The sequence below is a fragment of the Cebidichthys violaceus genome, unplaced genomic scaffold, assembly GCF_023349555.1.
Source record: "Cebidichthys violaceus isolate CVI_PGR_0920_01 unplaced genomic scaffold, fCebVio1.0.p SCAF_1, whole genome shotgun sequence".
In the NCBI taxonomy this organism is placed as follows: Eukaryota; Metazoa; Chordata; class Actinopteri; order Perciformes; family Stichaeidae; genus Cebidichthys; species Cebidichthys violaceus.
In genome coordinates, this window is record NW_027176262.1 from 24,170,225 (window position 1) to 24,196,352 (window position 26,128).

The 26,128-nt window shown below is 43.9% G+C and overlaps 3 protein-coding genes across 6 annotated transcripts; all 3 read left to right on the forward strand.

Annotated features, from left to right (window-relative positions):
* Positions 1 to 2,807: 2,807 nt before the first annotated feature.
* LOC137876653 (aldehyde dehydrogenase family 3 member A2-like) lies at positions 2,808 to 14,169 on the forward strand. Of its 3 annotated transcripts, XM_068716436.1 has the most exons (11): positions 2,808 to 2,897; positions 3,387 to 3,548; positions 5,662 to 5,893; positions 6,775 to 6,860; positions 6,961 to 7,169; positions 7,302 to 7,419; positions 8,588 to 8,729; positions 9,919 to 10,085; positions 10,198 to 10,297; positions 10,404 to 10,642; positions 13,771 to 14,169. In XM_068716436.1, exons 2-11 carry the CDS (start codon positions 3,387 to 3,389, stop codon positions 13,783 to 13,785), a joined length of 1,470 nt encoding a protein of 489 aa, XP_068572537.1. In that variant the 5' UTR covers positions 2,808 to 2,897; the 3' UTR covers positions 13,786 to 14,169. The 3 variants fall into 3 exon arrangements, with proteins under 3 accessions (XP_068572537.1, XP_068572521.1, XP_068572531.1); XM_068716420.1 differs by lacking the exon at positions 13,771 to 14,169 and having other exon boundaries at positions 10,404 to 11,261; XM_068716430.1 differs by lacking the exons at positions 2,808 to 2,897; positions 13,771 to 14,169 and adding an exon at positions 2,935 to 3,024 and having other exon boundaries at positions 10,404 to 11,261.
* A 274-nt stretch (positions 14,170 to 14,443) lies between these two features.
* Positions 14,444 to 20,298, forward strand: LOC137876670 (aldehyde dehydrogenase, dimeric NADP-preferring-like). Of its 2 annotated transcripts, none has more exons than XM_068716446.1 (10): positions 14,444 to 14,626; positions 15,349 to 15,586; positions 15,669 to 15,900; positions 16,565 to 16,650; positions 16,877 to 17,085; positions 17,400 to 17,517; positions 17,613 to 17,754; positions 17,842 to 18,008; positions 18,103 to 18,202; positions 19,492 to 20,298. In XM_068716446.1, the coding sequence occupies exons 2-10, from the start codon at positions 15,431 to 15,433 to the stop codon at positions 19,803 to 19,805; spliced, it is 1,524 nt and encodes a 507-aa protein (XP_068572547.1). In that variant the 5' UTR covers positions 14,444 to 14,626; positions 15,349 to 15,430; the 3' UTR covers positions 19,806 to 20,298. The 2 variants fall into 2 exon arrangements, with proteins under 2 accessions (XP_068572547.1, XP_068572556.1); XM_068716455.1 differs by having other exon boundaries at positions 15,381 to 15,586.
* Positions 20,299 to 22,434: 2,136 nt separating this feature from the next.
* On the forward strand, positions 22,435 to 23,290 carry LOC137886955 (zona pellucida sperm-binding protein 3-like). Its single transcript, XM_068729726.1, has 2 exons — positions 22,435 to 22,987; positions 23,067 to 23,290. Exons 1-2 carry the CDS (start codon positions 22,514 to 22,516, stop codon positions 23,187 to 23,189), a joined length of 597 nt encoding a protein of 198 aa, XP_068585827.1. The 5' UTR covers positions 22,435 to 22,513; the 3' UTR covers positions 23,190 to 23,290.
* The last annotated feature ends 2,838 nt before the right edge of the window (positions 23,291 to 26,128 follow it).

The following is a 26,128-nucleotide window of genomic DNA, read 5'->3' on the forward strand; positions in this document are numbered from 1 at the left end:
ATGAAGTTAGATCAATTCCTGAAATACATCATACAGTTTAGGCTTGACAATAACTGCATGTTCTGAAACATTGAATGTTTTAGTAATATGATTTAAACAATCAATGTTAGTATGTAATAATCTATCTGTCTGTCTGTCTGTCTGTCTGTCCGTCTGTCTGTCTGTCTGTCTGTCTGTGTGTCTATCTGTCTGTCTGTCTGTCTATCTATCTACCTACCTATCTGTCCGTCCGTCCGTCCATCTATCTATCTATCTATCTCTCTGTCTGTCTGTCCGTCCGTCCATCCGTCCATCTGTCTATCTATCTATCTATCTATCTATCTATCTATCTATCTATCTATCTATCTATCTATCTATCTATCTATCTATCTATCATGCACTCAGTCTTTGCTTTGAAAACTATGGAGCTTAATGATAGCACGGACAATGTCGCCATCTCGTGACAATATCGTGCAGTTGCGGAAAAGCTGCAATAATGTTAGAGACGATGCTGCTGCTATTGATGATGATGTTTATTATTGTCATTATTATTAGTAGTAGTAGTAGTATTAGTCGTAGTATTATTAGGAAAAAGAAGAAATAATTCATAAATTGTTATTGTTGACGCATAGAAAGCACAATACTCAAAGGCATAAAGTAAAGCAATAAAACAAACACACATTAATATATTAATTAATATAATTATTAATATAAATATAAACATGAATGCAAAATAAGAGATACAAGAAAGGTTGAAATGGACCAATATGTAAGGTAAGATATAAGAAACATATGTAGAAAGAAATTTATTATATTGTCATTATACATATATACAAAATTTAGCTTCTGCTTTTAACCCATCATCAACTTAATGGGAAAAATGTGCTGCTGAGAAGAGCCCTGGATTTTTGTGGTCCAGGTGCTGACACATGGTGGTCCTTGACCAGTCTCCAGCAAGTGTTTTGGGTCCCGGCCTGGCCCCTTTAACCCCTCACTCTAAATCTGCAGCCCTAGTCCAGCCTTCAGCATTGTCCCAAAGTATAGGGACTCCAGGCAGAACTGACCCCAACAAAGAATCTGTGCCGCTAGCAAAACCAGTTCAAAATGGTTCTGTCATGCAAGGTGGTTTGTCAGAGGGACTTTGATTTATGACGTTTTGTAAACTCAACTTATTTAAAGTTTTTTAAGACAACGTTTTGTTCAGGAATTGATGAGTTGTTGAAATATTCACATTGTTTTCATCAAGTATCACTTTTAACAAACACAAATAAAAGGATCATTAATGTAGAGTTTAAATATAGCTTGAAACTGTATCAGTGAAGGTCTTTGTACAGTGCGTGGTACTTTAATACTATAAAAACAGGAAATGGAGATTCAGCCCTGCTAATGAAAACATAAAAGCTTTTTAAATTTAAGTACACTAAAGCTGTGTCTGTGTAATGTTATCCAGCAGACATTAGAATAACATTTTTGTAATCAAAGCCGAAAAGTCCTTTGAATTCTTGATTGATGGTTGGAGAGCAGGCCAAGATGCATTAAAGCAGTAACTCCACTAAAATCTAATGTTGAACCCTTGCCAAGCCAATGAATTCTAATTTGTACAATTCATTTTATTTTATTAAACCATGTATCTTGTCAATAAGCACCTTTTGATTGCTCTGAGAATCATAGTGCTGGATTGTGTTAGGCTGTGACATGTAAGATCTTTATTTAACCTAAAGATTCTATCATCTCCAATATAAAACTAAGTGTAGCTGGAAGTAAATAATGATTATGCTGTAGTCTTGCTAATTACTGTGAGCCGCTTGTTTTGAAAAGGGTGAGATCACCTCCCATTAAAATTTTAAATTAATTAATTTCCAACAGAACACCTGGTGAGCTCTTGTTTCATAGCCTCAGGCCCAGATGTCATCAGTCTTGTTGGAAACATTTGCTTGTCTTTGCTTGCCCAGCTGGCCCCGTGTTCCCCCTCAATCCCCTGAGCAAAAGGTAAATTGGCAGGTTTAGGATGATGCCATGACAGCACCTTCAAAATATACACAATAACAAGCTTAAGTGTTTCCCAGATGTGTTACGATTCACCGCTTTACCGGTTCACATCGCACACGCACAGTCCCTATGAACATTTAATGAGGATGTTTTTGTTTTGTAGCTATTCCGATAAAACATGTATGATACAAGTAGGCCTACCAGTTATTTTCTGGCGGATATCTATTTAATCATACTGTTAGCTCCTGTATTTTTTACAAATTTGTTTTAATATCTCTCGTAAAATAATGTTGTAACTATGCACCATTTCCTCTAAAATCTAATCTGAAATTAGACAAATTGTCTCTTGAATGTGATTTGAAGTTGGCTCGTGAATGAGATTTTGAATGGCTTTTATTTTGAAATACTACATCAGAATGTCCTGGTTCTCTCTGAGTGACACCTTGAGGTGGTCTGCTATCAACCTGAGGTGAAATGATGTAACTATGCACCATTTCCTCTAAAATCTAATCTGAAATTAGACAAATTGTCTCATGAATGTGATTTGAAGTTGGCTCATGCATGCGAATTTGAAGGGCTTTAATTTTGAAATGCTACATCAGAATGTCCTGGTTGAATCTTAAGAAGTTATGTAGCATTGAGGAAGGAAAATATAAAGCCGTGTTTCAATTCACTTTAAAGAAACTGGATTCATATAGACGATTTAGTGTTTATTATTAATTATTATTTGTAATTAATTTGTTTTCTCCTCGTCCCTATTCTACGGGAATAGGTAACTCTGGCTCACACTCCGGCATAGTAGCTATGGGTAATGCACCTTTAACGACAGTTGCCTACCTCTATTTAATAACACGAAGAAGAAGAAGGAGAAGCTACTAGCGTCAACAGCAACACTAAGTTAAAGCTGCTAGCAGCCTGCGGTCTGAGAGGTAACACTTTACAACAGTAGCTGGCCTGCAGGTGTCATTGAGTGTCACCATTGTTTCTTTTACAGCAGCATAGTTAGTGTTTGTCAAGGCAAAGGTCCAGATGGTCATATGCTGAATAACTTTACAGGTGGCGTTACTTAGCGTACAGTGCTAACGTTTGTAACGATAGATAACTTTAACGTTACTGCATTTGAAACAAATCTCTTCAGGGTTTTATTGCTCAACGGTAAAGGAAATGTGTCTAAAAATGGGTGTTACGTGTCATTACCGAACGAGCTGCTCGTTAGCTAACTGACGCTACAGCCAACTTTTTGTTTGTTTGTAGCTTTAGCTAGTTACAGCTAACTGGCTACAGCTAACTTGCTAACGTTACAGCTGTAGCGCTAGTTAGCAATCAGCCAACTTCTTGGTAGAATTCTGTTAAATCAACCAGAACGTTGTTGTTTGCGTCAAGGGTGACTGTTGACTGTACACCGTGTGTCATTTAAGATGTCTCGAGAACAGCTGGTCGTACAACGGGCCAGGAAGTCCTTCCAGACGGGGAAAACCAAGCCTCTGGAGTACAGAATCCACCAGCTGAAGAACCTGCTCCGCTTCATGTCAGAGAGACGGGGGGAGATTGCAGATGCTGTCAAACGGGACCTCGGCAAGGTGGGGTGAACGGGGTTCCAGTAAGACCTTATAAACCCAGGACACCCTGGGGAGTCCTGGCAGCTCACTGGGCAGGATTGTAATATAGAGCAGAATGCATTTACCAACGTGGTTCCAACATTCACTGCCTATGTTATCGTCAGTCTCTGGAACAGCAGCGGTTCGTTTTACGAGCGTTAGGAAGGAATCAAGTCAAACTCGGTTAACGAGTTGATTAAAACAAACAGACGTTTGCAGCTAAGAACAACTGAACACAGCAAATGTTGTTGTTCAAGTTCCTCATCTAGTTAGCTTCTGTTGTAATTTACAGGTATGTGATTAGATACTACCATGCTGCTCTCGGCCTTTAAAGAGTCATGCACGCTCTTAAAGAAGCACAAGCTCCACAGGCAGGTGTATACTCAGTCAATTTCCAGTATAGGTGTAAAAAAAAAATTAAAAAAAACAAGAGCTATCTCTGTGTTTTTCAGTTTTAACTTAAAGGGTTGATTATCTTGAGAAACTAGAAAGAGAATGCTAGATTTAGTAATGCAAGAATGTCGCCTAAAATGATTATTCTGAATATCATAATGAACGTAAACAACAAACATGGCTATTGTTAGTGCTAGCAGCTTGTGGAAGACTCTGGAGACAAGCAATGAGTGCACTGGACGAATATGCACACAGACAGACAGTGAGACAGACAGACAGACAGACCGTCCAATCACTACATTGGACCGACTGAAATGATTGGACGGGTTTAGTACAGTGCTGCTAGAGCCACAGATGCATGTCTTGGTGAATGGACTGTGCTTGTACAGCGCTATTCTAGTCTTCCAACCACTCGTAGTGCTGTACTCTACATGTCGTCATTCACTCATTCACACCCATTCATACACTGATGACGGGGGGCTGCCATGCAAGTTGCCCCCTGTCCATCAGGACGATCTTTCTTTTCTTACGAGTACAGACATGCACCTGTAGCATCCTGGATTTGAACCAACGCGTACAAATTTGGAACAAAATGTATTTTAATTATTTTAGGTAAAATAGGATCAAAATCGCTGCCAGACTGCGCAGTAAATAAATACAGCAGCAGGACGGCAGACGGCAGTGAAGGTGTCGTTTTGACAGGCCGAATGCCAACAACAATGGCCTGAAGCAGAACAGGTTTAGTCGGATTAAGAAAAGTGTATTTTAGAAATGTTAAAATCATTTAGACGTAACGCTCTGGAGTTATTGTCGTGTTTGGATCACAGCTAATTCTACAACTATCATAATGATATTAGTGCTGCCTGATCTTTATCAGACACTAGGCAACAAAGAAGCATAACAGAAGCTGAGCAGCATTCAAATGTTAATTTAGCAACGTTGTGAACAAAGCTTTAAACTGTTGAGCACAACCCTCATTCCTCCCACGTAGGGACGTTTGTCCAAAGACTGCAGCAAGTCTCTGATCAGACGGTCCTCATTTGTCTTCTGGTTTGTTATTCTTTGCATAAACTTTAAATTCAAACCATTTCTTTTTTTTTAACTGAGCTGAGTCCGTATCTCAGGTGACGCAACATTTACTGCCTTGCAGCCCTGCACTGCAGTAGTTTTGTTTTTGTTTTTTTACATTTTTAATGTGGAGGCCATGCTTCTGTCATTAACACCAACTTCACAGCTTTATCCGTGATAAACGTATTTCCTTTATATCGGGGTTTGGCAGTACGCAATAAAGTGTACCGTCCCGGTTTAATTTGATTTGTGCGTCCAGAAAATGAGAGCATGATGTTACAGCTTGTTTGCTCTGTACTCGAGAGATCCCACAGATGATAATAAGACTCGAGGCCGCGGTTAATCTCGTCTTTTAAATGCGGTTGTTGTGATCGTAACTCTGAGTCCACATGTGACGCTTCAAAGCGACCTGGCTGATCGGAGAGAGTTTGGCTATATTTCGTGGTCAGAGGAGTGGCTGTGAAGTGGTGGATACACATTTTATTTTCTATAAATTCTTCACAATAAAAGTCCCCCGTTATTTTAAGCCAGGAGATGTTAGCAGTAACTTAACGGGACTGACAGCAGGTCTCAGCTGTGCTCCAGCCTCAGTGAATTTGAATGAATTGAGTTTCGTCCCTGCTCACGCTTCCAGAGTGCACATGGGACGGAGCTGTTTGAGACGCTGGGACTGGAGGGGGAGATCGGTCTGTCTGTGGAGAAGCTGGCGGAGTGGGCGGCTCCTCGGCCCGTAGAGAAGAGCCTCCTCACCATATCCGACGAGGTCTACGTGCAGCCGGAGCCTCTGGGGGTGGTGCTCATCATCGGGGCCTGGAACTACCCGTGGGCCGTCACCCTCCAGCCGCTGGTTGGAGCTATCGCTGCAGGTACTAAACATACCCATACGCACCCATATGTCTTTGCAAATAGGGGTCCCGGTCTTATTAAGTGTGCGTAGCGTAGATGTTGTAGCTACATGTGTACGCTCTTGATGCATTGTAATTGTGTGTATATATACGTTTTTACAAATTAATGAAAACAAATGGAGATATTAAGAGTTACTCCTAGTAGTGATAAAATCCTAAAGATGCTCCTCCCCACCTGCAGGCCACCGTAGTTCTCTGAACAGTGGAAAGGGAGGGATGAGCAGAGGGTTGGTGGCAATCTGCAGCCTCACCACTAGATGCCACTAAATCTCACACGCACTGCTCCTTAAGGGTTGGACAAAACGGCACTAGATTAATTACACAAAGAGAGATTAAATATAAATGTCTTGTTTGGCCTGATTTAATAGATGTGTCACTGATTATCACATCCTCTGCTCAAAGCTAACAAAACCAGTTTGATAAAGTAGGAAACGCCGTTAATTACCTGATTTTACATCATTAACGAGTTTGTTCTTATTTTAGATCCTTTTTTGAAAATGATGCAGTGTTAATATCCAGCAAAACACATTCCATGCATGTGAGCAGCTTGACTCCTAGTCGTTCAGTGCTTTGTGCGTCAGGTATTCTGAAACGTATGCTCTCTGATAAACTAGGAACTTTATCAAAATAACGTGTTACAGGTTTCACTGAGAGAAGTGAGGGTGGTCCCTCGCTTCGCTTGTCCCATCGTCATTAGTTTTTCCTTTTATTGGCAAAAGGCTTTTTTATTCTTTACTACACAAATGCAAATGACACAAATGATGCCACGAGTAACCGGCAGGTGAAAACAGGCTTTGCGTAACGATTGCGATCGCTCACGTTGTGTCTCTGTCATCTTTCAGGAAACGCTGCAGTAATAAAGCCGTCGGAGGTCAGCTCCCACTCTGCTAAGGTCATGGAGGAGCTGCTCCCTCAGTATCTAGACAAAGTGAGCCTCCTGCTTCCTTCAAGAGGACTCCTCTCTTTAGCTACATCTGGTGTGAATGGACATGGGGGGGGTTTTAATGACTGCGTGTTTTCCTACCCAGGATCTGTACCCGGTGGTGACGGGTGGAGTGTCAGAGACCCAGGAGCTGCTGAAGCAGAGGTTTGACCACGTCTTCTACACGGGAAGCGGCGCCGTGGGTAAACTGGTGATGGAGGCTGCGGCTCGCCACCTCACCCCGGTGACCCTGGAGCTGGGAGGGAAGAGCCCCTGCTACATCGACAAGGACTGTGACATCCGCGTCGCATGCCGGTCAGTCTGAACTGTAGAATCACAGAGACGCTGCCATTACGACTTAAAACAACAGCAGTCGGGGAGCTACGGCAACGTAAGAGAGTATCTTCAAGGTTTGAGGCTCTTTCGTTATCGTTTCTCCCAATGCAGACGCATCACGTGGGGAAAGTTCGTCAACTGTGGCCAGACATGCATCGCTCCAGACTTCATCCTGTGTGAACCCTGCATCCAGAGCCGAGTAATAGAAGAGATCAAGAAGTGCATCAAGGTCGGTCTAAAGCTGGGTTTGTAATGTGTCGGTTCTTACCAGAAGGGACTCTTGACACATCATCATCATCATCATCATCATCTTCATCATCATCATCTAGCTATAAGGCGAGACATTTCTGTCTGTGAGCTCTTCGCATATCTCAAGGAGCTCATGTGATCCACTGGGTGGGTGTCGTGCTGGGGGAGCGCAGCGGGCAGACAGTAGCTCATTGACTGTGGTTCTGTTTAGGCCCTCCTACATTACGACAATCATTCCAGTCCGACCGGTGTGCGTCTAAACCGGAGGCTGTGGGAAGAGGGTTTTACTCGCAGGTCTACGGAGTCGCTCTCATTCTAATCTGCACGGCTCCACCTCAGCTGTGTCCGACGAAGCCGTGAAGCATTACTTTACACTTTGAGACGCAACACTTGCATGTTCTCTTAATTGAAGAAAAGGAGTCATCCGGGTGGGCGGAGGAGAGGATTTATGCGTACACGCGGATTCTCCCTAGTAACCAGCGTGTGTGTAGCGACGGCCCACACGTCCCATCATGCAGTGCTGGACTGAGTAGTGTGTCGAGTTTTCCCGCTGCAGACGACAAGCGCAAGTCCACAGATTTTGTGCGTTTGCCTCACAAAAACAAACGTAGGCGGTTCAGTTAAGATCGACGGGGGAAAATCTTGCGTAGATCAGTCGGTGAAGGTCTGGTCTTCACTTGGACATGTAACTCGTGAGACATGAAGAGAAGGACCGGGATCCGCCACCGTCCAGTTAACTTGACGTCGACCTCTGAGGCCCAGCAGCTGCCTCCTTGCTCTTTTTTTCATTAGTTTTGTATGTTTTCAATGAATCCTCTACACTCCACCACTCATGCAATCAGAAGCTACCCTTTATGTCTTTTCTCTGTTCACACACTACCATATCACAGCACAAAGAAGTCCAGGCCTGCCCACAGGTTGTTATGACACAAGCCATCTTTTTCAGGTCAGAGTCCTCGACGGTCAGAGTCTGTCATTGATCTTCGTTAAGATATACTGTGCTACATTGTGACATGCATTTTTATGTATTTTCTCCATGTATACACAGAGACTGGTTATGAAAACGTGTCTGAAAGTCATGGCAGCGTATCGGTGAAGATGTTGTAAGTAATGTGAACATAATTGATCTTCTATTCTACACAACGCAGGAGTTTTACACAGATAACCCAGAAACCTTTGAGGACTACGGACGCATTATAAACCAGCGGCACTTTAAGAGGCTGGTGGCTCTGCTGGAGGGCAGCACGGTGGCTGTTGGCGGAGACAGTGATGAATCCCAGTGCTACATAGGTACATGCTTTGTCTGAGCAGGTGGTTGCTAAAAATAATTGTGTGTGAGTGTGTGAGTGAGTGAACTGAATTGATTGTGGTGGTGGTTAGTTCAAGAGTCCGGCTGATTGGCCCGTGTTTTATTACTGCCATGCACACGGTGTTGATTCACATTCTTAAGAAGAGGCCCAGTCCGTGGCTCAGAGGTGGAGTGGGTCTAATCAGAAGGTCGGCGGTTCGATCCTCGGCTCCCCCAGTCCTTGCCGATGTGTCCTCCAGCAAGACTGTGTCTTTGGTGTGTGTGAGATCAGGACTCAGTCCTTATGGGTGGCATGGTAGTCCCTGCCGTGAATGTAGTCTTAAAGCACTATTTAAAAAAAAAAAAAAAAAAATGTTGACAAGTTGTAAAACCAACAGGTTCTCACTCCCAACTCGTAAAATAACAGCACTTTGTCAGTGGCCCTAAGCTTCAAACTATGACCCTCTAGAGACCCTCTAGCGTTAGCTGTGGACGTGTCGGAGACGTCGGTTTCCTCTTGTTAAATTTCCCGGTCCGTCTGTTAAGTAACCGGCATTAGTAAAGTACAGACGTTGCGTAACAAAACTAAGGGAAAATGACAGACTTGGTTTCACACGAGACACAAATAACGGTTTCCTGTGTGAAGGTCCTTTTTGGTTGGCTGGTTGGGCCATTGTGTCGGCCCAACAGGCCCGTGGGCTCACTGGGAAAGTGTCAGTCTCTCCAGATGGATGTCTCTGAAAAGTGTGTGGTCATCCTGGATTCATAACAGTGAAAGCGTTCCAATTTAGATGTACTGTATGATTAAACTATTAGACACTCTGTCCAAACAACAAGCCTAATTTATTCACCATTTCAGGAGATATAGAGGTCTTCTTTGTTGCACCAGTGGATGATTGATTGTACGGTAGAGACATTCAAGCCTCGTCTGTGTTGGTAGTTGAGGCGTTGGGGTATGTTGTCCTTTTAGTTGTTGATGCTCATTAGCTGAACTGATGGGTGCAGGCACAGGTCAAAATAAGCTTTGACAGACTAATGACATTGAAGATATACCAAGCTCCCTCTCATCTATATGTAAAATTGTTGATTACTTCATAGTCCATAACATGGAATAGGCAACAGGCAACCATGACACTACACTATCTTGTTTGTCCACTGTACACAAAGCCTCCTCTTCCTCTCTCCTGGCAGCCCCCACCGTGTTGAAGGATGTGACGGGGGAATCCAAAGTGATGAAGGAGGAGATCTTCGGGCCGCTGCTGCCCATCATCACCGTCAGCGGCGTAGACGAGGCCATCCAGTTCATCAACGAGAGAGAGAAACCTCTGGTTATATACATCTTCTCCCACGACAACAAGGTAAACGCATCCCCTTTTTATTCAAGTCAGTATTTCAAACAGTCTCGTTCTGATGCGTTGATGAGATTGTCCCCGCAGCGCTCTGTCTGATGGACCGTTTGTATCTGAACAGCTGATCAAAAGGGTGATAGCGGAGACGTCCAGCGGAGCTCTGCTGGCTAATGACTGCCTGGTGCACTTCACCGTTAGCGCTCTGCCCTTTGGAGGAGTCGGTGAGTGTGAACCGGTTCTACCGACCTGCCGCTATTCAGCCTCCTCTTCATTTGGGGGAACAACGCCGACGTACGGCTGACTTGTTCTTCCGTCTCTCTCGCTCAGGTAACAGCGGCATGGGTTGTTACCACGGTCGGCACAGCTTCGACCGGCTCAGCCACCTGCGCAGCTGTCTGATCAAGCAGCTGAAGATGGAGGGCGTCAACAGCATGCGCTACCCCCCCCACACAGCCAAGAAGCTGGGCTGGGCGCGGTTCTTTCTGCTCAAGCGGGTCAACGTGGGCCGACTGCGGCGCGTGGCGCTGCTGGCCACGTTTGCCGGCTTGGCAGCGTTTGTGGTGCAGGTAAAGGAGCTCAAATATCCCAGTTCGGTCAGAAGAGCGGCAACCGAGTTTGCTTTGATTTGGGCGATGTGTTACTTGACGCATTAGTTTCTAGGACGCTTCCTGGAAAGAAGGATCTGGTAGTAACTTCTGAGGCACTTGTGAGTTTGGTGCGTTTCGTTCAGTTCATGATCAGTTTTCCAGCACTTCATACTGTTACAGTCCAGCACTTGCCTGTAGACTCGTTTCACTTCCTCTCTGTGAAGAGTCTCTAGATCACGCTAGCGATTAACGAGAGTAAATTAATTGAATATGTTCCTTTACACTGATCTGTAAAATACAGCATCACCGTGCTGTATTACATAAAATGGAAAACCACTATTTTTGTAAGATTTTGTAAGAGTATGAAAACAAAATGCAGATTAAGTATCATCCCCATTAATATTAAAGTCTGGTCATATTTTGAATAAAAAGCCTGTCTGTCACACCATGGTTAGTAATCAACCCAGAGACCAATAACAACGACGGTGAGCTTTGGAAACAACGTTTCATCAGGATGACCAATGGTTGCTGCTAGTTCCTGTTGCCTTCGAGGGCAACTCCTTAAAACTGCTGTATTAATAAATAAGAGAAGCAGAAATGTGTTTGTCAGTCTGTTGAAGCGTTCTCCTCCTGTCCATTGATTCCTACTGAAGATGTCAATCTTAGAGCAGGTTATCGTCTCGTGTTCTAAAAGGCTCGGTGATTTTAGTCAACAGTGGAGCTCTGTGGCTCAGAGGATTACGATACATCAGGCTTTGGATAGACACACAGTACTTGTTAGTGACTCTAAGAAAAATACCGAATCCTTAAACCAGATCCTTCAAGCTGTTGTCAAGAGGGATGATCTGCACTGTTCTTGTGTGCCGTCCCGACACGTAGCTGAATTCACAGTTAAAAAATGGAAAGGTTATTGCTCCATGCAGGATATTTAACAATGTGTTCCTGAATGTGTAAAACCCTTTATTGAAATGAGGACATGAAATAGATCTGCGTAGGTAAACCAGAAATGACAGATTGTAAGTTAAGCATCTTCCTGACCGGCTGAACCCGGCAGCCACTCCTCCTCCTCCTCCTCCTCCTCCTCCTCTGATCCTCATCTCAGGTGCACCACGGGGCTGTTTGCTCCGCCTCCTCCTGTTCACTTGCTGCTACAAGGACGGCTGCATGGATTCTTTTCTTTCTTTTTCTAATTGTATCGTCTTTATACACAATGTTGATACACATCTTATAAATGTGTTATTACTTGTTTATAATGACCTTTTATATGAAGCATCACTGAATGGTTCTGATTAAAAGTGTGTCTTCAAAAATCAAAAAGATCCACCATGTTATTCTAACAAGTATAACTTAATAACTGTGATTAATCTGTGCTTGGCTATTAACTGGGCTTCTTCTTTTGTTTGGTGTTATTCAGAAACAGTATTTCTTTTAATTAGTTATTTAGGTATGAAAAGTATACCATTATATACTTAATGAAGGTAAATAATGGGTAATAATTTATGTTTACGTTGGTTTTAAAACTATCGGATAAGATCTGTGTTAAATGTATGTTTGCACTTTAAGGATACCCTCCTATGAAAATAACTTTCTAAAAATCCAAACATTTGAACAACATTTATCATCGTTGAATGTAGTGTGAGTGACATGAAGCACATCGGCTCACAGATTGAAAGCTTGAGGTCTCCAGACTTCTGTACTTATTGGTCAACGTTGATGCGTCTCACATCCACACATCCTGGTCGGCGTTCTCTGCAGCATGTTGCATGAAGCACTTCTTTCGTACATCGGCACCTCTGAATATGAACGGCCAAACCCACTTAACCCACTTAACCCACTGTCAACGAGGACATTTGAAGCAAAGTGGTGACGGGAGCTTGTAGCACGGCTCAACCAAGGGAACACACTTTTAATTTATTTCATTTTCCAACACACAGTGTGCACAGGAAGAGTCGCAGAGACTGTGGAGTTATTGTTTTTAATTGAAAAGATTACAGATCAAAGATAGGTGTACATAGACCCTCCGATATTAACACCGTTTTACCCAGACTGACTTATCCTGAAAATATATATTTTAATATATAATGAAAGAGGCTATTGGGACCAATAAAAAACACTTGACTGGACTATTCTTAATTCAGGCGGCGTTCTCTTTCAGTGCCACTCGATCGTGGTGTCGCTCATCAACCATTGGATGCCTGGCGGCCGTGACTCAGAGAACCTCCAATCGGAGAGATGGGCGGTTCATATCGATGCGTCCCCGGGCGAGACACTTAACCCCCGAAGGCTGTCCCATCGGCGTGCGAATATGAATATGATTGCAATGTGATGCAACGGGTGTGAATGTGTTTAGTCCTGGTGTGCAGGCGGCGCATTGCGTGGCGGACCCTGCCATCAGTGTGGGAACGGTTGGGAATGGGTGAATGATGACGTGTAGCTTTTACCATTTAGCAGATCACTAATGACTTGTCTTACAGAACGAGATGTCGTTGTCCTGTAAGCGCTGTAAATTCTTTGTTAATAATTGACACACTTTATTATCACATTGTTTCACTCCAACGTAAGACTGTATTCAGTATTAATTAGTGTCCGCATGACGAGGGGAAGGCTGATGGCATCATATTCACCTCAACAGCAGGACGTCGTCGTGTTTTATGCAACAGTTATACTTCATGTAACAAGTGGACAAGCTATTATTTTGACGAGAGAAGTGTGTTTATTTTTTAACAGTGGGCTATTTGTGTGATGACCTTTTTAAATAACGACAAAATACAGTTTCTCAAGATAACCAGATATTCGTACCCCCCCCCCCACCCACAATCCTACAGGCCTGTACCGTCTTACAACAATGGCTTTGTCTCCGGCAGACAATGTGTGGCGTTGTCCGAGAAATCTAACCTCATAATGCCCCCCCCCCCCCCCCCCCCCATCTACCCTCCCTTTAATTACCCAGCATGCTCCACTGTCCTCTGCTAAATGGCCCCTTTTGTTGTGGTCCACCCCACCACCTTTGTTGACATCTACGCTTGTTGTGCTTTCTGTGAGCAGTTGAACTGTAGTTGTCCCTCAAACAGTCTCTTCACACTTTATGGATCTCCTGTTTCCTGCAGAGGTTCCTTCAATGAGGCTGAGGAGCAGACGCCGGCGGTGGAAGCTGGTGGTGCAGGTGACCGTGGGACTGCCAGCCGACCTCTGACCTGTAGCATAAACACAGCACTCTCGTGATTTACTGGTCCAGAACATTTCCCTTTTATGCACTACTGTCGACTGATTTCTGTCTCTTAAATATATGGTTTTATAAGTATGTTACACCTTAAGCTGCTACCAGAGTTTAATATTGTTTCACAGCATATTTATAGCACAATGATCTGCAATATTGGTATTGAATTTTGTGAAGTTATGAAAAATTCCATCACTGGTAATAAAACTGTAGCATGTCTGCTTTTAATGTTGCCAGTTCTGTTTTTTGTTTCTGTAAATATGCATAAACACAAAAGGTCTATTATAAATCACTGTCCTGCTGTTGTTATTTTATTGATTAACTCATATATATATATATATATGATATATCTTAACAGTGGCATATTATTAACACAGTACCCAAGGTTATTGTAATTTATGACACGCTGCTTTGGTTTATATGCTGGTATTAAGACACATTGACCTCCATGAGGACTCTCTGGGTAAAAAATTAACTTGACTGAAGGCTGTAAAAGAGGGGGGGGGGGGGGGGGGGGGGTCTCGCTGCTTCAGGTGCTCTGAATGACGCCGGTGGTTACAGGGAGCAAGCTGCCCGGTAAACTGATCCCAGAGCAGCTGACTGGTGACCAGTGGACAATGACCGTCAGTCAGTCAGTCCGCCCGCAGCGCGTCGGGCTTCTGGAGCGCTCTCTCACCGGAGCAGTGACGGACTACTGAACCGATGCTTCACTGAGAGTCCACCGCGCGTTTCACCCGAGGCTGCTGGTGAGTCCACTATTTATTCTTTCTCAGCTGATCCGTTCATGTAGTTGAATAATAACAGAGGTTACATGTGCACGATGATGTCAAACACATGCTTCATGTAGATAGATGCGCATCGACACGGACCGCTTTGGGACGGTCTGGGTACAAATAGATGCAGACTTTCCCTTCTTTTTTAAAAGCAAAAGTGTGATGCGTGAGGATTTGAGCGTTTTAATAAAGATAATGAAACTTTTTATGAAGGCTTCAAATCTCAAAGAAATGTCAGCAGAGAGCTCAGAGACCAAAAACCCAAATCTGTGTTAAAGAGGAAACACCGTTATATATGTTCGTTAATACCTTATATTTGTTGCCTTCTTTGCGTGACTGAGCAGACATTGGACTTGTCTCCGACAGTCCTTCACTTGTTCTAGAACTTGTTTTGCACATTACAACTGTTGACCACTTGTTTTGAGGCAAAACTATCTAGAGCGAGTTCAGAGTTTACCTGGCTTAGATGTGCTAAAGGCTGGTTTGTTGTGTAACTGTACATACTAAGCAGCTCGTGTTACCTTTTGTCATCACTCATGACCAGATACAATCAGACTGTTAAGTGCTCGTTAACGATCTTGTGTTGGTGACCCCGTAGGACCTGTTTTTGTGATCCAACCCGGAAGTTAGCGTTGCCTCGTTGATTGTGCAGAAAGTAGAAGTTATATGAGGACATTTTGACATATTCCAAACAGACAAAGCCTGCTGTCCTACGTTTGTGTCTCAGACGTCAGTTGACGTCAGTTTCAGAGGCTCTTTGTAGTCCTCGAGCTATCGATGGAGAGGCAAGCGGTGAAGCGGGCCAAGGAGGCCTTCCTAAGTGGCAGGACTCGGCCTCTGGAGTTCAGACTGCAGCAGCTTCACGCCCTGAAGAGGATGATCACTGAGAAAGAGGCTGAGATCGCCACTGCTCTCAAACAGGACATCAACAGGGTGAGTGGAGACACGGCACACCGCTGCATGCATCATTTAACGTGACGACAATAACGCGTTGAGCGTGCTGGATCTCCTACAGAGCCAGTACGACACACCGCTCTTGGAGATGATTGGCATTGAGAACGAGATCAAGCTGGCTTTAGAGAAGCTGGCGGAGTGGGCTGCTCCACGACCGGTCGAAAGGAACCTCCTCACCATATCCGACGAGGTCTACGTGCAGCCGGAGCCTCTGGGGGTGGTGCTCATCATCGGGGCCTGGAACTACCCGTGGGCCCTCACCCTCCAGCCGCTGGTTGGAGCTATCGCTGCAGGTCAGTAAAAGTTCTGAAAAGAAGATGATTCCTTTGCGGGAGTCATTTAAAAAAAGGAATCCTTATTTAAAGGTGCAGTGTGGTGGATGTAGGGTTATTTAATGTCATAAATGGAAATATAATATTCAAAACTATGTTTTCAATAATGTATAATCGCCTAAATCTAAGAAAGGTTTGGTTTTTGTTAGCTTAGAATGTGCCCCTCACATCTACATATGGAGTGGGTGCTCCTCACAGAGTCGCGTTGCACCGCTATGTTGCTACGGTAGCCCAGAACGGACAAAGCAAACCCCGGATCCAGTGAGAGACTTTAGCGTTGGCAAGTCACCTGAAGGCCACCATAGTTCTCCAACACACAGGGAGGGGAGGGGTGAGGGGAGGGGTGAGGGGAGGGGTGAGGGGAGGGGTGAGTGGAGGGGTGTCACCGCTAGACGTCACTAAATCCTGCACACCGCTCCTTTAAGGGACACTAAAGATAACGGATAAGATAATAATAACAGTTAAATACCTAATACCTAATATAAGTTGATGTCTTTAAATATGCATGTTGGTCAAACTTGTGTTTTGCAGTAGAAGTTTGAGAAGAATTGAGAGAGAAAGGTCTCCGTCTCCGTCACTCAGTGATGTCACTGCCCTCACAGAGACCTGTGTTCTCTCTCTGCAGGCAACGCAGCCGTGGTGAAGCCGTCAGAGCTCAGCGAACACTCGTCTCTCCTCCTCCGGGCTCTGCTGCCTCGCTATCTGGACAAGGTCTGAACAACCGGCTGCTATTGTTGACGGAATAATGTCCAGCGCTGTACCAACACAGTACATTGCATCACAGATATGTCTGACTTTGGCCAAGTGGCCACTGTATGAGCAGGGATGAGTCAGGACCGTTTCACAAAAAGGCTTTATGTTTTCTTTAGTTGCCCCTTTTAGGTGACATAGTTGCATATTTAAAGATGAAAAAATACTGATTGCTGTTCATTTCCAGGATCTGTACCCGGTGGTGACGGGTGGAGTGTCAGAGACCCAGGAGCTGCTGAAGCAGAGGTTTGACCACGTCTTCTACACGGGAAGCGGCGCCGTGGGTAAACTGGTGATGGAGGCTGCGGCTCGCCACCTCACCCCGGTGACCCTGGAGCTGGGAGGGAAGAGCCCCTGCTACATCGACAAGGACTGTGACATCCGCGTCGCATGCCGGTAACTCGCCACTCACCAGAGTAGCCCGTTTCACTAGCGGTCACACACACAGAGCCAAATGACACGGCAGCTCGGAGGGGTAATTTGGCCTCATGTGTTTTGATAAGACTACAGCGATAGTGTGCTTGATGACCTGTAGAGGTTAAAGCATTTGGACCTTTAACTGCTACAGCTGCTGTGTCTGCATGACGGTAAAGTGTGTGTATGAAAGACTGAGGTGAATGATTTATTGGACACAAATGGTTCATTCGGTAAAGTGTGAATGAAAGTGATCAACGTTGACAACGTGTTCTTCCATACCCGTGTGTGTGCAGTCGCATCACGTGGGGAAAGTTTGTGAACTGCGGTCAGACGTGCATCGCTCCAGACTTCATCCTGTGTGAACCCTGCATCCAGGGCCGGGTGGTGGACTGCATCCGACAAACTCTACTGGTACCGTCCGTCAGACCCGTCTACAGCCAACGTCTAAATCAACATGAAACTGCATAGTTTTAGAAAAAAAAAAAAAAACTTCCAATTTGTCGCAGGAATTCTATGGCGCTGATCCCAAATCCTCGCCAGACTACGGCCGGATCATCAACCAGCGTCATTTCAACAGAGTCATGGGTCTGATGGAGGGCTACACGCCTGTGGTGGGAGGACAGAGTGACGCCTCGCAGCGCTACATCGGTAGGAAGATACAGCGAGGTAGTGACTGAAGTCAGAGCGCTGAAATCAATACTTCTGTTTTAATGAACATTGTTCATGTACATGCAGCCCCAACCGTGCTGAAGGACGTGCCCCCTCACTCCAGGCTGATGCAGGAGGAGGTTTTCGGCCCCTTGCTGCCTATAGTGGCTGTGAGCGACATGGACGACGCCATCCGCTTCATCAACGAGAGAGAGAAACCTCTGGCGCTCTACATCTTCTGCTCCGACAAGAAGGTGAGAGGAAACCAACCCCCGCAGGAGTGAGGAGATGTAAAGCAGGTGTGAATGTTTAATGTCCTTCATGGTTCTCCTTTCTTCTGCTGCTAAGGCAACAAAAAGGATGATTGAGGAGACCTCGAGTGGAGGAGTGACGGTCAACGACGTCATGATGCACTACACACTCAGCTCGCTCCCGTTCGGTGGTGTCGGTAAGACCGCCTCAAAGTGCTTTGTTGTCTGAGTGTTTAGTTAGACTTCATCATGAGGGCAGTGCATGGAGTTCGCCATCTTGCACCGCCGTGCATCTCCTCTGCTCTCTGTGTCGGAGTTAAGCTCCTCCCACTACACGAACGCATAGAAACAAACACAGACACACACGGAACTAAGTCAGCATACAGAGTGAGGGTTACTCAAGTCCACAATGTCTAAGCTCCTTACTGTTGACTTGCAATAAATATTAGGAATATTATTTATTTTAATTTTAGATTTGTTTCCAGTGGGATATTAATGACTTTATATAGTTAGAAACAATAAATTATATCTAAATTAGAAATAAATTCTAATACTTTTCTTTATTTTATTTTATTTAAAAGCAATTATTTATTCAAGACAAAGAACCAAGTATCACAAAGTATATTCATACTAATTATGATTCTATTAGTATTATAATAACTACTATTAGTAGTAATAAAATCCTAAAGACCCCTATCCCTACCTGAAGGCCCCCGTAGTTCCATGAGCAGAGGGTTATTATATTGTTGCTTGCAATCTGCAACCTCACCACTAGAAGCCACTAGCGTGTTTTGGAACTATGGTGGCTTTCAGGTAACGTAAACATGCAATAGGCCTTGTTTGGTTTGTCCATTCTGGGCTGCTGTAGAAAAATGGCGGCGCAACATGGCGGACTCCGGGGAGAAAGACCCGCTTCCTATGTGGATACGAAGAGCCTATTCTAAGGCAACAAAAACGATTCCTGATTTCATTTTTATTCTCACAAATAAGAACATAGTTATGGATATCATACTATATTTCTGTAGAAAAATCTTCCTAAACCCTAAACACAGGTCCATTGTTTCATTTTCTTCTCCAGTGTGAGGATTTTGCTCTTTTCTGCGGGTTTTTTTTTATAATTTTTGACTTTTGGTCAAACAGAACAAATTTGCCAAAGCCACCCTGTGCACTTAAAGCCGCCACTATGTTGCAGAAAAACCTCAAAACACGCCGATAGGTAGACATCTACCACTATGTCACCATCTTATTAAGTTATTATAGCTTTTTTGTATCCATCATTCAGTGAGAGTGAACCAAACAGTGAAGTCGTAGGCCTTAAAAACAATCTAAACTATAGGAGAGCACTCAGTGACGTGCAGATCTCCACCAGGTGTGTCTTCAACAACCACAGCTGTCTCACACAGTTACTCCTCCGTAGAGTAGAACGGATTATTCAGCTTGTAAATTCAACAGACATGACTGCAGACTTGTCTGTGACCCCCTCCAGGTCAGAGTGGTATGGGCCACTACCACGGTAAACACACCTTTGACCGGCTGAGCCACCAGAGGGCGTGCCTGATCCGCTCTCTGCGGATGGAGAACGTCAACTTGGCCCGCTATCCTCCTCAGGACCGCCGGCGGGCGCGCAGGGTGCAAATGGCCCTCAGGTCACCCATGATCGACATGTCCAAAAGGACATTCGTCTGGGCCGTCACCGCCACCATTATCGGCTTCGGACTGTTCGTCACTCTGCTCGTCATCCTGCTCATAGCGTCAGGCCTCAACTGTACCTGCTGGTACTGGAGAGGCTTTTACAACTAGAGAACCTGAAGCTGTCCTTTGTGAAATCTCTCCACAGAAGACAATGTCCATGTAAACAACGCATCTGAACACACTTTGAATCCTGTTTTGTAGTCAGATATTTGTGATGTTGTTGCTTTTAGCAGATGTAATGGTTAATAATGAATTAACTCAACTATGACATGATAACTCAAATAACCATAAAAGCATGAATTTGTGAGAAAAGGTGAAGGGGAGCGACGGCTAAACAGAATTTAACATTAGATTAAATTTGGGACGAAAAACGTAAGATTTCAGAATTTGCTAGTGTCTCAATCTCAGGGTTGCTAGAGTGTGCAGTGACTCATCATTTCATAGAGACGCAAATCAAATTATCAAGTTCTTTGTGAATTAAATACAGATCTTTTTACAAACCAAAATACTAAACAGCAAATAAATGAATAAATGAGTTCAATGACCAACGGTGAGCCATGCATGAATTAAAAGAACTGTATGTGACTGACATGTTCATCAATGAAGTGTGACGTGTTTGACGTTTATCAATGAAATGCACCATTTAGCAGTGGAGAGTTTAAGAACCAGGAAGGAGTAAGCAATTTCATATTATTCTAATAGAAGGGAGATCTTAGTTTATTAACCTTTCAATTAGTCTTGCATCCTTCAGAGTTTAACTTATTACCTTGCATTACTTTATTGACCAATATCAAATTTATTGAGGCCTAGAACTATCAAACTCATTCACATCCGACGGCTGTGATTAATTAAGATGAATTAAGCGTAATGGAGTGGCTGCAGTTTCTCTCCGGACATTTCGTCATTCCAGTTGGATGAGACTTAGTTTGTAATATTTCATCTCTCGCTCTGACGGCAGTTCGGTTTTGCTTTCCCCGGTGTCTTCGGACCTGGGCGAGTCCTTCAGCGGGACATAATGAATAATCTTGTCACTTCATAGCCGTCTTTCTATCATCTTTGCCAGGCTTAACATTTACTTTAATATTCTACGAGTCAGGGACACAAGACAAGATTAAGAAAAATGTGAGCCTTTCTCATCCTTTTTGTTCCCTGAAGACCACCGTAGTTCTCCTACACGCTTGGATACCCCACCACTAAACTACACACTGCCTCTGAAATGGGGAAGTATGATGCACAACATGTCACTGCAGTGCAGATGTGTTTCTGTCCAAGCAGACGGTCCTCTACAGTGTAAGAGAAGCATACAGTGTGCGGCTACTAGATGGCAGCAGAGAACTAAAGAAGAGGAACATGGTGACTTTATGGTCCACATGTTGAAATGAGTGACTTTTTCTATCAAGTTAAAAGAGAAACCTAAAGAGCTGAACTGCACTGACCTCCAGAGGTTGTATTATGTGTTATAGAGTCAAAGAGTAAAGTGTAGATCTTGTTCTTAGACCCTGACTATACAAACTACAGCGTCCCAAATAATCATGGCAAATATAAGGTGCTGGTCTCATCGTAATTTGGGCAAAATGCAGTCAAGGCCTTTTTAAGTGATTTAAGTTAGTGGCCCATTAGCCTTAGGTGCTCCCTGGTCCTCTGAGATGCTCTGCTAAGCTCCAAGCTGTCGACTTCATCACTTAATAGGTCTGGAGATATTCAGCTTGTGAGCCAGCAAAAAAGGAAGCAGCTGCCAGGGCTCACTCCTGGAGGCCTAAATAAATATCACATGCCTGCGGTAGAGTCAGGTTGTGGACCGGGCCTGGACCGGGCCTGGACGTTAAATCAACTAGAGTTCATGACTTCCACGGGAACACAATGTGTTGATAGTTTGCAGCTCTGCTTTTAGTGGGGACTCTAAAGGTCCAATCAGTAAAGGGTTGTTCTGCCTGGTACCACAACACGTCACGTCATAAATCAGTAAGGGTTTGATGACCACAATTCAACTGTGAGGCCTAAAGGGACTCGTTCTTAAGACCAACACCATGTGACGAAACAGATCTGTCACGCCAGTAATGTGCATGGACACATATTACCTCAACTTCAGTTGTTTCTGACCGGCTCTGCTCTACTTAACTCTGTGAATGACACGTCGTTAGTGTCGATTACAGGCCTCCATAGCTCAAGGCAGATTGCCGCTGTTCCTCGGAGTGCTTGTGACGATCCTACGGGTTTCTGGACACAGATCACTGATCTATTTTCTGTGCACTCCGGGGTTGGAGCCACTAGTTGAGCAAATATATTCCTTTTTTATGAATATATTTGCTCAACTAGTGGCTAAGGTAGATGTAAAAAAATGTGGTGAATAAAGTAGTAAAATTTATGAAAATGCTATTTTTCCTTTCACCCTCACATAATGACCCAGACGTCACCTTGTTCTCAGCTGCAATGAGCATTTCTCACAAATTTGGGATCTTTCATAAATCACACAATTAATTGGTTAATTAAGAAAATTAAAATTGTTAGTTGTATTTGATAAAATAATCTGATATTCCATTGTATAAAATCTTAATCTGTAAAGTAACCATTAACAAATATTATAGTTACTCTTATTGAATAATGAAAGTACAATATTGTCCTTTTAAAATGTAATGGAGTAGAAGTACAAAGTGTTGGTTACTGGTTAAATTGGTTGCTCCTGTCTTTAATTAGTAAGGCCTGTGCAGCTTTGAGATCTCCACATGTGCAAAGGGTTCCAGCTGACGAGTCAGAGGGCGGAGTCACTGCCTTCTTCTGCTTGAGGAAGATGGATAGAGCGTTCTGTGTTTGCAACAATGGGGTCCAGGCAGCTTGTTGTGTTTGGTGTCGTGCTTGCGTGCATCAGCTTCAGTGACGCTAAAGCCCTCAGTGTGAGCCAGCAGAACTACTGGGGAGTTGATGGACCAGCAGCAGCGCCTGAGAGAGAGCCCTCCAGGGAGTCCACTCAACAAGTCAACGTGCTCCAGGCACAGCGGATCCAGCCAGCGGTCAACCCGCTGTCCTGGACGTTTCCAGAAGACCCGGTGGATTCAGTGAAAGAGACTCCTGTCAATTATGTAGTGCGGCAACCAGCGACGGCCAACCGTGTTGCGGTGAGGTGTGGGGAAAGCAGGATCCAGGTGGAGGTGAGCCAGGACTTGCTGGGCCTTGGCAAGCTGATAAACCCAGGGGACATCACACTCGGTGGCTGCGCTGCCACTGAGATCGACGACGTGTCTCATGTGCTGGCCTTTGAGTATGAGCTGCACAGATGTGGCAGCAGACGAGTGGTGAGGATCTTACTCATATCACGCATTGATATTAAACTTTCAGTCAAGAAATGTCAATAACTTGTTCTCTCTTCCTTAGCTGATGGAGAACATTTTGATCTATGCTTTTACACTGATCTACAACCCCGACGTGTCTGGCAGAGGAAGCATCACGAGGAGCCAGGGTGCCGTCATTGGAGTGGAGTGCCACTACCTGGTCTGAATCAAAAGCTGGATCCTCCTGCAAAGACCCGCTTGAGTTCACTGTGTAGAAATTAACTTTATGTGAAAGAGAACCACAATAAAAGTCTTTATGTCTCGGCACACTGGTTCTACCCTAATCTATGCCCTAAACCCAACGAGGCACAAACGTGTGGCTGGATGTCCTAATTTGGTCACAGAAGATGGTACTAACACCTGAATCATGAGCTAGACTACTGCAAAGTCCTAACCCCCAGTGCTCCCTGTGGTAGCAGCCCTCAAGTTTCTTTCTCTTGGGGGGGGGGGGGTCTGGCCTGTCTATGACCTATGGCTGGTCTCAGTGCAGAAGCAACATACATGGTACTTGTATATCTCTCCTAGTCTTCCGACCACTTGCAGCACTTTAACGCTACATGTCGTCATTCAAGTAGAAGCTAGCCCTTCTAAAAGCAATGCATACTGCTTCATTCATGTTTATCTTGAAAATCATAATTTTTCTTAATTTTGTGATCTCTTCAAAGCCAATAAAAGTAACCCATGAGGCCTAGAAGCATTGACATTTTACTTTGAAAGGCAAAGCAGTAAATGCTTCCTCATTGTGTGCACAGTGTTGAAACATGTTGTAGAACTGATTTTAATCAGACACTGAGGGGGTGAAGAAATAACTGCCCTACATAGTTGATGCTGATGTGTTTGACTAGATAGCAGTTCTCTGAAAGTCGGTGCTGAACTTTACAGATGCTGGTGCAGCAGATGTTTCTGCAGCTCATGATTGGAGGGTTATGCTGTGGGAATATTCTTTTTTTTCCCCCCCTAAACACACACACACACACACACACCTGTGAGCATACGTGTGGTTTCTCTTTGGTAATCACCGAGTGTGATGGTGAAACAAAAGAAATGCTTTTCTCAGAAGGGGTTCTCAAAAGTGATTGCGATAATCTTCCATGAAGCCACTCAGTGTTGCTAGTGGTGGAAGTGTGCTTAATGTTGACGGTCAAAGGTTACTACTCTCAAAACGGTTGCCTGACCCACATTAGGGAGAACCTCGACAGAAGGTGAGACGTGTGCAGAATGTTTGTGAGATTCTGGATTAGTATGTTTAATGAAAAGATGCCTCAAGTTAAAAAAAAATTGCGTGATTGGAGAAATTGCTTCATGTTACAAATTGCAACTTGCATGCTGCACATTTGGTGCAACGCGCCCCCCCCCGGTTCACAGTGATTGGTCAGTCTTAGGCTTTCTGTCTGCGTCATCACAACCTTAATCTGCGGTGCTTTAAAGCTACTGATGTGGCAGTCATGTGATTATTGAAGTAAATGTCAGCGTTTACTTTTATAATTTTTGCACGGGGCATGATAATGTGTTTTGTGAAAAAATGACATTTTCACAAAACTTGGTACTGTGTTACTTTGGGTGACTAACCAGGACTTCCTCAATAACTGCATATGTGCTTGTTTTTTTAAAGGGTCAGCAAACACATACTCTACTACTACTACTCTACTTGCTATCACTGTCCGTGCGTGTGAACGTGTGTATATTTGCATGTATTGCAGGATCGGATCTATTCGTATTGTTTGTAGAGCTCCATTAAAATGTTCCATGAGTCTATTGGACATGCATTTCAGCCTGGAATATTGATTGGTTTGGAAGTTCACCATTGTTTAGCATCTGTCAAGGCTGTTAGTCAGTACAAGCTACGGAGACGGATGGTGCCATTATGAGTCATCTGTACTCATTAGTGCATTGATCTGCTGAGATTAAGGTTGTTGAGCAAACATCGTAGCATCTATGATTTCCTGGGGCAGGAATATTCTATGTTTCCATTAGCTGCTCTGATGTCAGACGGTATCATTTTAAATCGTACTATTTACAAGACTAGGGTAAGAAGAAGTCCTTCATTGGCTTATATACATTTGTGTTCCACATATAACAATGAAAAATCATGAGAGAGTCTGTATGTTAGGTTTTAAAGCTCATATGATAAGATCTCCATCACTACATGAAGTTTGCTTTTTCCAAGGTAAAGAATCCTCTACTCAGGGAGGAGCCATTTGGGTGCCTGATTTGGTCCAGACTGACTTATCTTGAAAAAGAGGGAAGATAAGCATGAACTTTGTTAACACACGTTTTAAACATTAATGGTTCCCAGAGGATCCATGCTGACGGGACATGTATTGGTTCATAATAGAATAACCAAGAATTCCAATGTTGCTGAGCTGTGTCCAACAATTTTGTTATTACAGACGCCAATAAATCCAAGTTAGTCTACAAATACACATTTCTTATTTACAAATGTTTCTTATTTTTTGGAGGGGAAGAGCTAGAGTCTGAGTTTTTAGATTTGTGTAATCTACTGTTACTGGAGCACTATGACAGTATACACTCATCAGACAAAAGCATCGGCGTGAGGAGAGCTGAGATGGAAGCTAAGCTAACCTAGCACGGACCTATAAGGCTATTCCACCACCCAGTCTGCTCCTGGTTCAAGTCCAGGTTAAATGAATGTTCAAGCTAAGCCAGCAAAGGAAGGTTGGTGACAGTTGGGCCCACATCTTTACAGAGACCTGGTTCCATTGTGGCATCCCAGATCAAGTTGCACTTGACAGGAGGGATGGCAGGACAGAGCACAGACGAGAGGAGGCGGACTCTCTTTACATCAATGGTGCTCAAACACAGTCAAATGTGACGGACAGTGTTTCCCTGATTGTTAATGTTAAGATGGTGGCCATATTGCCCAGAGAATTGTTTTGTTGCTGCTGTTTGCCTTGAGGCAACTTTGAAAATGCACTAGGAATGCACCACAATGTTTGGTTTGTCATGTCGTGCATCATTTCGTTATGCAACCAACCCTCTGTTGCACAATGACTGAATTGTCCTTGAATCAATAACGGCCCCTCTCTTGTCAGAGCATGAACATATTTAAGCATTTTAGAGCGCATGATTTTGTGGCTAAATAAT

Coding starts and splice junctions, on each gene's coding strand:
- LOC137876670 (XM_068716446.1), top strand. CDS start 15,431: ATGGAGAGGCAAGCGGTGAAGCGGGCCAAGGAGGCCTTCCTAAGTGGC. Junction 16,651..16,876: donor TGCCTCGCTATCTGGACAAG/GTCTGAACAACC, acceptor GTTCATTTCCAG/GATCTGTACCCGGTGGTGAC. Junction 18,203..19,491: donor GCTCCCGTTCGGTGGTGTCG/GTAAGACCGCCT, acceptor GACCCCCTCCAG/GTCAGAGTGGTATGGGCCAC.
- LOC137876653 (XM_068716420.1), top strand. CDS start 3,387: ATGTCTCGAGAACAGCTGGTCGTACAACGGGCCAGGAAGTCCTTCCAG. Junction 5,894..6,774: donor GGTTGGAGCTATCGCTGCAG/GTACTAAACATA, acceptor GTCATCTTTCAG/GAAACGCTGCAGTAATAAAG. Junction 10,086..10,197: donor TCTTCTCCCACGACAACAAG/GTAAACGCATCC, acceptor GTATCTGAACAG/CTGATCAAAAGGGTGATAGC.
- LOC137886955 (XM_068729726.1), top strand. CDS start 22,514: ATGGGGTCCAGGCAGCTTGTTGTGTTTGGTGTCGTGCTTGCGTGCATC. Junction 22,988..23,066: donor GATGTGGCAGCAGACGAGTG/GTGAGGATCTTA, acceptor TCTCTTCCTTAG/CTGATGGAGAACATTTTGAT.